At 38.9% G+C, this 13,065-nt stretch overlaps 1 protein-coding gene across 3 annotated transcripts in view; it reads left to right on the forward strand.

Moving 5' to 3' along the window:
• Nucleotides 1–13,065, forward strand: part of SCP2 (sterol carrier protein 2) — a 124,682-nt gene that overhangs the window by 84,611 nt on the left and 27,006 nt on the right. For 2 of the 3 annotated variants that reach the window (XM_079142202.1, XM_079142203.1), the window contains one exon: nt 1,942–2,095. In XM_079142202.1, coding sequence (XP_078998328.1) covers nt 1,942–2,095 — 154 coding nt within the window. Of the gene's footprint in view, nt 1–1,872; nt 1,920–1,941; nt 2,096–13,065 lie in introns of those variants that run through there. The other variant, XM_079142204.1, reaches the window with a different exon arrangement.

Consider the following 13,065-nt stretch of genomic DNA (forward strand, 5'->3'; position numbering starts at 1 on the left):
TTGAGCAGAGAAGAAAAGTAGTTTGCCTTTTCCTTTTGACATAGGATAGCTCATAATTTATATAACCATTAACCAATAATTTCACTTTTAGACTATCTAGTGATGAACTGATAGCTTTGTATATCTAACTGTGCCTACACCTGTTTCCTCTTCAAAAGGTTGTGCTGGCTTAAACATTCACCAGTACTCTCTGAGTGTCTTTCACCATAGTTTACTCAGCTTTGTTTTTTCTCATTTTTATATATCCTTACCAATTCAATCCGTTAAAGTAATATGTTTCTGTTTGATCTCATCAATGGTGAGGATGAGTATTTTCTCAAGTAGTTGTAAATCATGTGAGGTTATTTTTTGTGAAGGCAAATAGCAGTATTTCCCTACCCTGTGAATATATAAGACCAATTTGAATACTTTTTTGTTATGCATAGTCATTAAATGTTTAGACTTTTTATAAGGCAGATTTCTAGTACAACTGATTGCTCTAAAGTTTGAGTATAATAGAATAATTTCAATTTGATCTTTTTCATTAATTTTCAAAATGCTCCCAATTTGAAAGAATCACTAGGGCTGGGGATGGAGTTCAGTGGTAGAGCACTTGCCTACAATCCCCAGCATCATGAAAAAAAAAAATCCTTAAAGATGTGGAGTTAGCTTTTTAAAAAAGTGTTTGGGATATACTTTGAATATGGGCACTGCTTAGAAATAAAAAGTGGCAACTAAAATTTCTTGGGGAGGTTGGGGATTGTATAGGAAACTGTCACAGGTGCTCAGGAGTCAGCCAGCAGTTGTCACTGAGGATGTGGGTGGAAGAGATACTAGGTAGGCCTGCAGAGCTCTGCCTCCAGGACGGTGAAACCAGTTTTACCTGAGTGAACATTCTTAACTCAGCTCTTCTTTCAATAGCTGGACTGATAGAAAGGCAAATCTAAATCTTGAGACATGGGTTCTAATCTCAGCTCTGGAAATTAGCCTGCTTTGTGACTATTCAGATTACTTAATCTTTCTCAGTGTTTACATCATTAAGTTCCTTCCAGCTCTAGAATTTATTATCCAAAGGCCTGAATGTTATTCTTATGAATCCATAGCTTTTCTTTTGGACAGCTGGGACTGGGTCTGGAAAGCAATTCATATTTGTTGGGAACTACTTGGGGAAAATAATAGGAAAAAATTCCCTTTACCAGTTAGATATTTTTTAGGGAAAGTGAATGTCCAAATCCTAGATCATTTTCTACTGAACTCCCAACTCCTGGCTAAATATTTTCTTTTGATACATTAAAAATGACATAATTACATGACCCTATGTACATGTATGATTACACGAATGGTATGAATCTACATTGTGTACAACCATAGAAACGAAACGATGTACCCCATTTGTGTACAATGAATCCAAATGCAGTCTGTAAAAATTTAAAAGAAAAATTTAAAAAATGACATCATTAGGGGCTGGGGTTGTGACTCAGTGGTAGAGCACTTGCCTAGTACACATGAGGCACTGGGTTTGACCCCAACACCACATGAAAAAAAAAACAACTCAGTAAACAAAAATAAAGGTATTTTGTCCATCTACAACTAAAAATATTTTTTAAATGACATAATTAGTTAACTTACACCCTTTTTTTCTGGGCCGACGAATTGTTTATTCGGTGTTTTCGCTTACAACATGCCAGAAAACGACAGGTTGAATACGTTTAAAGAGTGGAGGGAATTTGTTCAGATATGTTGCATATTTCCTGAATAAGGGATTATCTCGTTGTGGTGGGGGAACTAGCTGCAAAACCTTCCCGGCTTCAAGAAAAGTTGTTGCAGCAAACGTGGCCCCGACTTGAGCAAATGCTTTAATCCAAAGTCACTATTAGACGCTCGGCTTTGCAGGCTCTGGAGCGCCGGTGGTTGCTGCTGTCTGAACTCCGGGCTCCGCGCGCTCTGTGTTCGATTCGCTAGGTCTGGCTCAGTGTGCCGAACTCTGCTGGCAGCTGAGAGGGGAAGCCGGGAAGAGGCAAGTTCCTGGTGCAAAGGTTGCTCTGCAGCACAATTTAGGCCTCGGAGGAGCCGTGGTGGTCACACTCTACAAGATGGGTTTTCCGGAAGCCGCCAGGTAAGTGGCATTCAGAGTTTTGTCTGTTAATCCTTTTGACTTTTCACAGTTGACACATTCCAGGTAAAAGTCCTAATTTTATTGTTTTAGTATTCAGGGAAAAGTAATCTCATTACATTGCCTTGGTAACTGCCTTGAAACTATTAGGTTTTAAACTTCACCAGCTTTAGGGAAATTTGGATCAAGAGGAGACTGGGAAGGCAGGAGTACTGCACAGAAGTCCTGGAGGGTGAGAGGTGGCATTTAGGCGAGTCACTTTGGTTTCCTTCCACAGTTGGCTTTCTCTCCTGGCCTCCCAGGCTTCTGAGCTGGAGAGAGAAATCCACCCAGCCCAGTGCGATTAAATCTTTGCAAATGTGTTTCTGAATCGCCAGGCCCTCGCTGCTGCTGACATCCTTTTGGCCTCCTGCTTTCTTCCTTTCCTTCAAACCCCAGCACTCCCCAAGGCTCCAGACACCTTTGTGCCCTCCCTCTAGGGTCCCTCAACTTTCTTGTCACCTAAGAAGGGCTCACTCTTCCAAGAGGAAAAAAAGTCACCCTTCCTTTCGAAGACCCAACTCTCCTCTTTGTGTGCTTTTATTTCCCACCACTTTCTATAATTTTGTTTCAAATATTATGTATACCTCGTTTGAATCTTTCCACCTTTCTGCTCACCTTAGCTCCTTTCCCTCTGTCAGCAAACATAGTCAGGTCTTCCCTACTCTAAAAAATTGATTTTTCTCATTGATGTAATTCTTTCATGATAAGCCTACATAGAGGCATCTTTGCGACTGCAGTGTGCTGGAATACCTCATAATTTCTAATTTCTAGTTTCTTCTCTCACTCCTGATGACAGGCAAGGCTGATCTGAATGAAATCAAAGGTTCTTGTCCTTATTTTCCCTCCTTATTCCTTTTAACCATACCTTAACTTTTAGCACTTAATTATCTTTTCTCCTGAAATTTTTGGTAATTATCTAATTATTCATTCACACCTTTTGCTCTACAAAGGGTATGAGACACACAGAATCCCTTATTATTCTTTATAAGCTGTTGGGTCTCTCCTCCTCTTCTCTCTTCTCACTCTTCTTCCTCTACCCAGAGTATCATTTCTGTTGTAAAAATTCTTTCTTTTAAGACCCATTTCAAGTATCATCACCTTTTAAATATCTACAGCTCTTTGTGCCTCTTGGGTCCTATTCCAGTTTGGTTTGGTTATATTGTAATCTGTCTTGTTTTATTAACTGTGAAATTCTTGAGACCTAAGATTATGACTTCTCCCACTCCGAGAATCTCTTACGGTGAGTAAATGTTTATTGAATTAAATAAAAAGCATTGAATCCTAATGTTTGCTCCTAAATCTGCTGTTCCTGTATTGACTCTGGAAGTCCCTCCAGTTCATATTTGCCAGTTCATATTTGAAAACCCTTAGTAAGAAGGCAAACTAGAAAAAGCTCCCATGGTCAGCATAATTAGTATAGCACTCTAATTTTCTAAGGAGAAGAAAGTTATGAACCATGGACAATAGATTCTCTTTTAAATGTGAACTTCTCATAGTTTTTATGAGAAAGAATTTTTCATATAACCCAGGGGTGATAGTTTCAGGAAAGCAAAAACATGAAAAAAAAAATCCAGATGATATACTAATGATTGAAAAGGAATTGGCTTGAGACATAACATATTATTTGGTAATTTTAGTGACAGAACATAATTTATACTTAAAGGCAAAATTGGGAAATTCTTAACTGTGCTATTAAAAATATAGTTAAAATATGGTTATGGTTTGGTTTTAAACAAAGTACTTATACGCTACTCATTGCACATAATCTGATTTGCATACTCATTTAGCTAAGTTTTTTTTATTGTAAACAAATGGGATACATGTTGTTTCTCTGTTTGTACATGGCGTAAAGGCATACCATTTGTGTAATCATAAATTTACATAGGGTAATGTTGTTTGATTCATTCTGTTATTTTTTCCCTTCCCCCACCCCTCCCACCCCTCTTTTCCCTCTATACAGTCCTTCCTTCCTCCATTCTTGCCCCCCTCCCTAACCCTAACTCTAACCCTAACACTAACCCTTCCCTCCCCCCATTATGTGTCATCATCCGCTTATTAGCGATATCATTTGTCCTTTGGTTTTTTGAGATTGGCTTATCTCACTTAGCATGATATTATCCAATTTCATCCATTTACCTGCAAATGCCATAATTTTATCATTCTTTATGGCTGAGTAATATTCCATTGTATATATATACCACAGTTTCTTTATCCATTCATCAATTGAAGGACATCTAGGTTGGTTCCACAATCTGGCTGTCATTTAGCTAACTTTGATGGAGCAACTACTACAAGCTCAGGTCCCTCAAGTATGGTCCGCTAGGTATATGGGGAGGGTAAAATACTCTTTTCAAAATGCTGTTAAAGCTCAGAGGAAATTACTCTGAAGAAGGTAAATTTAAACTTGGATGACAGGGATTGCCCAGAAGAAGGGCAGGGGAAGGGCAGTCCAGGCTTGTACATAAGTACAGAGATTTGAAAGTTTGGCAAGTACTGCTGCATGGGTGGAGGGTAGATAATTTTGTGTGGGTTTGAGTAAAGGGACAGAGTCAGTTCTGTGTAGGAAACAGTAACACTACAACTCGCTTTCAGAACACACTGAGGAGTTTGGAATTTATCTCATAGAATATGGGTTTTATCATAAGGTGATGTGACTATTCAGTAGCAGAGTCTGGCATTACTTTGAGTTGGATGGAGGAGAGATTAGAGGCCAGGAATGCTTGGGCAGATATTGCAATAGTGTGAAAAAGAAATGTTTAATGCTGCAACAAGTGCCTTGAAAAGGAAGAGGAGAGTTTTGTTTTTGTTTTTTTTCCCTCAGTACTACAGATTGAACCCAGAGCTTTTGCTCAGCCTAGGCAAGTGCTGTACTACTGAGCTACATCCCCATCCATTTTTATATTTTATTTTTGAGACAGGTATTGCTGAGTTTCCCAGGCTGGCTTCAAACTTGCTCTGCTTCGGCCTCTCAGTAGTGGGATTACAGGTGTGTGCCACCTCACCTGGCTGAGGCCATATTTAAGAGCTATGACAACTGCATTTGATTTATAGTTAAATTTTTAAAGAATTGGACCAGTTTTGAATGTGATTATTGATTTTTATATTGTAACATCCTTTTTATCTAAGTAGGGAGCTTTTATGATACAGATTTAAGTTTGCATTATTCTGTACTAGGTCAAATAGAACCTAATTCATTCAGTGAAACCCATTTCTGAAACTCAACTTTGTTATGTGTTCCTTTTTATAAATTAAGGTATAATTTACATATAGTAAAATTCACCATGTTACCATGTTTCTGTAAGTTTTGACATGCATGTCCTGTGTGGTCAGTTATATAACTACCACTACCACCATAATCAAGATATAGAACAATTCTATCACTGCCCCCCACCACACCGAACTCCTGTGTACCTCTCTAGCCAGCCTCCACCTTACTCTCTCCCTCCAGGCAACCACTGGTCTATTTTCTGCTCCTTTAGTTTTTCCTTTTCATGAATATTATGTGGATGAAATAAACAAGCCTTTGAGCCTGTCTTCTTTCACTTAACATAATGCTCTTGTGTGTGGGGGGAGAGGTACTGGGGATACTCAGGGCAGCTCTACCCCTGAGCTACACACCCAGTCCTTTTTTATTTTTTTTATAACTTCCAATCTTCCTGCCTCAGTCTCCCAAGTGGATGATATTACAGGTGTGCACCACTGCATCCTGCTAGCATAATGCATTTGAGATGAGATTTCATCTACTTTATTGTATATATTGACACTTGTTCCTCAACAGTATTCCATTACGTGGATTTACCACAGTTTGTTTATCTATTCCTCGGTTGAGGCGTGTTTAGATTTTTCTTATTTTTTAAAAATGTAGCTCAGTTGACAGAGTGGTTGGCTAGAATGCATGAGGACTTGGGTTCCATCCCCAGCTTTGAAAAAATAAAAATAAAAATGAAAGACTAAGTAAGTTTAAAAGTTTAACCCAATAGGTGCTATTTGAAAGTCCTAAATGATGTGAGAAGTTCAAAGTTACAAGTAACTGGGTGTGGTGATGCATACCTGTAATCCCAGCAGCTTGGGAAGCTGAGGCAGGAGGGTGGCAAGTTCAAAACCAGTCTCAGCAATTTAGCAAGGCCCTAAGTCACTCAGTGAGACCTTGTCTCTAGATAAAATATAAAAAAAGACTGGAGTCGTGACTCAGTAGGTGAGTGTCCCTGAATTCAGTAGGTGCATTCTTTAAGAGTAGAACATTCCTCAGTTTGCCTGCATCAGTTATTTCCCCATAATTAGACTCAGGTTGTACATTTTTTTGCAGGAATACCACCAAAGCTATGTAGTGTGCTCAAGTACTTCATGTCCTGAGGCACATGACATTGTTGCTGGTCCCATATTGGAAATGTTAGCTTTGATCACTTGATTAAGGTGATATCTACCATGTTTTCCTCTGAAAGCTGCTGCTGGTTTTTCCTTTGAAGGTAATAAGTTAAGTTGTGGTGGAATGTTTTGATTTATATAAATAACCCTGTTCCTTATCAAACTTTTACCCATTATCCATTCATTTTATTGTCCATTGATGATTTTCTCACTTCATCATTTTTATTAACTGGCATTCTTCTATAAGGAAGAGTGAAGAGCTTTCCCTCCTTTCCTACTCTCCTGTTTTAAAAATTTATTTATATATACTATATGAACTCACTCTTTTTTTTATTTTTTTGATACCAGGGATTGAACCCAGGGGCTCTTAACCACCGAGCCACATCCTCAGCCCTTTTTTAAAATATTTTATTAGAGATAGGGTCTTGCTGGATTTCTTAAGCTGGATTTGAACTTGAGATTCTCCTGCTTTAGCCTCCCAAGTTGCTGAGATTATGGGCACGCGCTACTGCGCATGGCTGAACTCACTCTTTTTTTCTTCTTTTTTAGTACTGGAGATTGAACCCAGGGCTTCATGTATGTTAGGCAAGCACTATGCCACTGAGCTATATCCCCAGCCCTTTTTATTTTTTATTTTGCATCATGGAACTTGTTGCCTCAAACTTGTGATCCTCTGGTTGTAGGCTCCTGAGCTGCTGGGATGTCAGGCATGTGCCACCATGCCCAGCTGAACTCACGAATTCTTATTTTATTCAATGCATTATTATCTACTAGTATCATTTTGATGCTCTGAATGCCTCTGATTTGACCAGAGCATTCATAGCATCAAACTCTTCAAGCTGACTCTTGTCCCTGTCATTCTTTTTAGTACTATCTGGCTCAAGAAAATACTCCGGGTTCATCTGTACTTTGCATGCCCCAGCCCTGGGACCAGTCATTCTCCCAAGGAGGCCTGGTTCCTTTTAGTGGAGAATGAATGGTGTTTGGAAACCACAGTGTGGCTGATAGCAATGGGCTCATTGTTGCTATTTCCAGACCTTTCCAGCAGACACAGGGGACACACAACATGCCTTGTTTAAAATAGGTATTTAAGGAATGTATGCAATAACTGAATGTGATTTATATCTGTCTCATTACTCATGTAGCCATCAGTTTGTTAGCAGTTAGAATAAGGAATTTATAACACTACTTAAATACCATCTGTATATGACATCTTTTTAGAATTTTTTTTTTAATAGACTGGAGGCAGATTTTTTTTTTTTTTTTTTTTGTTAACAGAGAGACAATATTGATCAGTGGAGAGAGCACCCTATTGACTTTCAGTCACACTGCCTGTTTTGGGCATGTTAACCCTTTCCTCATTTAGAAAATAATTGAAAGTATCATTTTAGGGAATCAGAAAAAAAAAAAAAAAAACTGCCACACATTATAGTTGATTTTTCATTTTCCAGTGCTTTTTCCTTTCTTTTTTTCTGTCTCTAGACATATCACCGATTGAATGATCAAAAATGATTTTAGTTATTAAATTATAGCTATCACCCAGGGACTGAAAAAATAAACTTGGATTTTTTGTACACAGTGGGAAACACATCCAACTTGTCGAAGCCAGTGGTTTGCTGGAAAGCACCTCCCATTTATCCTTAAGGGTTTCTTTGTCTTCCAACTCCCAGCTCTTGGGACTGTATTTCTGTTGTGATGGGACCATTGCCTTCTCTGAGGTCAAGGGGCGTTGCCAATTGAGAATGAACTTTACTTCCTAGTGCTTTAGGCATATTGCATAACCATCTCTAATCAGAACAAATTGATTAGGGTTAACTCTAGATTTTGCAATGGAAGTTTAAAATGTAGGATTTTTTATTCTCATGCACTAAAAGTAACAGCAACCACTTTTAAAAAATTAAACAACTGTGTTAAGATACAATTCACATGCTACACAATTTACCTATTCTAAATGTACATTCAGCAATTTAGAGAATACACAGAATTATATTGTATAGCTCAGTTGCCCAGATTGGCCTGAACTTTGAAATCCTCTTACCTTAGCCTCCTGAGTAGCTGGGATTACTAGTGTGAACACTGTTCCTGGAGTGAGAGTCCTTAAACAAGTCCTTTTTGAGGGTCTGGTATGTGCCAGACCATGCATGATGGGTGCCTCACATTCAGTTTTACTTTTTTTCCTCAGTGTTGGGGACCAAATCCAGGGACCATATACAAGCTAAGTTATATCCCCAGCTGTACATCTTTGTTTAATCTTCATAAAAACCCTGCATGGTGGGTATTAAATACCCTGTTGGTAGGTGAGATTGATAATCAGAGTTAAAACAGTCTATCTAAAGAAAACCTTGAGTGATAGGAATCAAGGTTCTAGCCATTGTCTGTCTCAGGTCAAAGTACCTGTGTTGTAGACTATTATGTTCCCAGTCTTTGACATTGTTTAGGTGAAGCCTGTATGGGTCTTACAATGAAATTTTTCAGCAATGTAGAGAGAAGTCATCCATCAAATAGGATATTCTGCTGGTTTCTTTTCAGGGTCCCTTCCAACATTTTATATACTAGATTTATTCCAAGAAATTTATATATAAACCAATCAGCATTTAGTTTTACTAAAAGAACTTTGTATATAAAGAAATTGCATGAGAAGCTGGGTCTGGTGGCCCAGCACTAAGGAGGCTGAGATGGGAGGATCACTTGAGCCTGGGAGCTTGAGGCTAGCCTGGATAACATAGCAAGACCCTGTATCAAAAAAGAAACAGACAAACAGAAAGAAATAATGAGAATAAACTTGAATGTGAATATTCTCTTTCTGAATTTCAGTTAATATCTTCAGTTTCCTTTGAGCAGGGCACATATCAAATAAACTGTAAAGAAAATATTGATAACAATTCACATATTAACTTTTTCCTAATCTGGATGAAAAGTTAGTTAATCAGTAACTTGATGAGCTTTTCAAAACAAACACGATAAAGAGATTATCTGTGACCTTTGGGAACATGTCTGGACACCACCACGTAACAAATCAATACACATTGTACACTGCTACTAATATCAATTCTTATTTTATCATATTCAGTTAAGATGTGGCAAGTTTGGAGAAGTACACAGTGGTGGGTAAAGGTTGAAAATTCAACCATTGATTAAATGGAATTGACTTGGGGAGGAAAACTAAGTATTGCCCCCTGGTTTTGGATCACTCTTTCAGACTTCATATGCTGGGAACTGGTGATGCTAAGTGTGTTGTTTGTTGCTTTTGGGTTGTTTTTTTCATTTATTTGTTCGTTTGTTTTTGTTTTTATTGTGGCATCTGCTTTTGAAATGGATCTTTAGTAGGACTTCACAGACAAGGAGTTTCCTGGGCCAGGTCTTGAAGGGAGAAGTAGAGTTTGCTAATAGGGAGAAGTTCAGACCCAGAAGCAAAGCCACGGCCCCAAAGTCTGCCTGCTCTGCTGCTCCAGTTCCATTCCTGGTTCCTGTTAGTGTGATGCCCCTAGTAGGCTCACTTTTCAACTGCTTCAATTTTCCATAGCCACCCTTTCATTCCCACTCTGCTGATTGCTTTATTGAGAATATGGCAGTGTTTAATCCCAAACTCCCTCATCATTGATCACTAGACAAGGCCCTGGGTTCAATCCCCAGCACCCAAAAAAAAAAAAAAAAAAAAAAGACAAATGCTGTATGATTTCACTTATATGAGGTACTTATGTGTGCTCACAATCATGGAGATAGAAAACAGAGTGGTATTTGCCAGGGATAGCAGGGAGGAGGAAATAGGGAGTTACTACTTAATGGATACAGAGTTTCAATTTTACAAGGTGAAAAGAGTTATAGAAGTGGATGTTGGTGACTGTTGCACATCATGAATACATTTAATACCACTGAACTGCACTGGGACTGCAGGAAGCTAAGGCAGGAAGATCACAATTTTAAGGCCAGTCTGGGCAACTTAGTGAGAACCTGTCTCAACATAAAACTTTGAAAAGGTCTGGGAATGTAGCTCAGTGATAGAGTGAGGGCTTAGCATGCATAAGGCTGAATTCCATTCCAGTAGTGCAAAAAAAAAAAAAAAAAAAAAAAAAAAAAGGTAAATCTTGTGTTATAAGTATTTTAACATACACACAAAAATAGAAAAGATTTTTAAAAGCATGTCCAAAAAGAAATACTACATTTCTTAAAGAGATTAGTCATAGATTCTATTTCTATCCCACCTCAAAACAAGGAAATAACCTTCCTTGATACATGTTCCCCTCTAAAGACCGTTCCATTTCTCTGTTCCCCTAAAAGGAATGTCTTGAAAGAGCCACACTGTCCTGTTTCCTTCAAGTTCCCCCTTCAGTCCACTGAAATTGACCACCACCCTCTGCCACTTGAAGCAGCCTTTGTCAAGGTCATGTGTGCTCCACCTTCTACCAAATCTGGTGGGTGCTTGACCTTTGGCAATGTTTGACATTGTTTACTCTTCCCTGCTGGACTCCCTCCCCCTCTGCTCCTGTGATGCCATGCTTTGCGGGATTTCTGCTTGAGTCGTCACTGGCTGCTGCCTCTCCTTCTGTCCCAGACTCCAAATAGTGGAGTTCTGAAGGGCATTGTCCTGGGCTCTTTCTCAATAATTCCCTTGTGGTCCATTCCCGGGGATTTAAATACTTGTATTGTGCTGACGATTGCTTCATTTTTATCTCTAGCCTAATCCTCTTATCTGAGCCCCAGACTCTCATCTAACTGCCTTCTGGTCTTCCATACTGACTTGCCTGAAACAGAAGTTGAACTCCTCTACTGTCAATATTCTTCCTTATCTCAGTAAATGGCTCCGTTGTCCCCAGTTACACTCACACTCCTGAATCTTCCTGCCCTTCCCTTGCCTCTTTCCATCTCCCTCATCACGAGCATCAAAACCTATGGATTCTATTTTGACTCTACTTCTTTTTCTCCATCTGTACTCGTCACCTACCAAGACTACTCCAGCAGCCTCATAACAAATCTCCTTACTTTGGTTTTTGTCCCCTTTCCCCAAATCCTTCTGTACATTGTTGTAAGAATACAAACTATTTCTCTCCCATTACCATTTCTGTGGCTTTCCAGATTCCCTACTTTGGCCTGCCTGTATAATCTGGTCTCTGCCCAATTCTCCGATTTCATTTCATGTCATTTTCCCTTACTCATTGTGTTCTAGTGATGCTGGTCTTTTTTTACTTTCTGTTAACATACCAAGCTCTTTTCTCCCTCAGGATCTTGGCAATTTCCCTCTTTGAATAGCTAACTCCCTTTCTTCCTCTAATAGAGTAGTTGCTTGAAATCACTTGCTCAGAGAGCCCTTTTTTGACTGTCCTACATAAAGTAAGTTCCTCTTTTTCTTTGCATCCAAATATGTGCTATAATTTGCAACTGTTTGGGGAATACGCTGCTTTTCTTTTTTTTTTTTTCCTCCAGTGGAAGAATATAAACTCAGTGAGGACAAGGACTGGTTCTGATAGCTTCACCCTTTTATCCCCAGTGCACCTGGAATGTAGCAGAAAGTCCCTAAATGTTTATGAAATCATAGAAATAGGGAAAGGAAAAATGGACTGGGAGTTCTATAGGGAGGGGGTAAAAAGGGAGAAAGAAAGAAGGGCTGTTGATTGAGTAGCTGCTGTGCTCCTCTCCTTCAGACATTTCCTTCCTGCATTCCAGTCTGCTGCAGTATGTGAGAGGAATTACCTGGCAGCCCAAGCTGCCCTCTTCTTCCTCAGACTGCTGGGGTTTCTGTCCATACCTAACACTTACGCTTTGAATCAACAGTAGTTATGGTTCTTGTTGTTCACCATGGGCCACGGACTCTGCTAGGTGATCCCTTTTAATCCTGCAGTCTTTGGCACATTCTACCCCCTCCCTCTCTCCCAATGTGCACTGCAGTGAAGTAGCTTACTCAAAATCATATCACTTGTGAATGGAGGAGGCTCTTGGATTCAGCCTGTGCCTCTGTGGCTGTATAAGGGCTGTGTTCCTTGTGCCACATCAGGCCATATTTCTGTAGTTTGTTTCCTAAGTATCAACCAACCAGTGGACAGATGGTTGTTTAACTCTTATATTACAGGTTAAAAACAAATCTCAAGTCCAACCTGCTTACTTTCCACTTTTTTAGAACCCTGATTGTCTTTCTCTTCGACTGTTGCAGAAGCTACTTGGTCAATTTCCTTGACCTTGAATGTACTCCCTTGTCCCTTTTTCATCTGGCAGTCAGATTTGTGTTTTAAGACTGTACTATCTCTCTGTATCCCCTTAACCTGCTTTATTTTCTTCATAGTAACTATATATATATATATATATATATATATATTTTTTTTTTTTTTTTTCCCCTTGCCAATTGTCTCTCTTCTCTGCTAATATAAGTTTCATGGGGGAACTTCTTTGGTCTACTGTATTTTCAAGCACAATGTCTAGCATCTAATGAGTGATTAGTATTTGGTGAAAAAGTAGGAAAAAGGATTGTTTTATATGCTTTTTGAAAATTTTAGATGAGTTGCAATATCTCTAGGAGTTTTTGAAAATTACTATTGTATAAATGTTGAAAACCCTAGTACCCAAGAATTGAAATT

The sequence above is a fragment of the Sciurus vulgaris genome (assembly GCF_902686455.1).
Source record: "Sciurus vulgaris genome assembly, chromosome: 1".
NCBI lineage: Eukaryota > Metazoa > Chordata > Mammalia > Rodentia > Sciuridae > Sciurus > Sciurus vulgaris.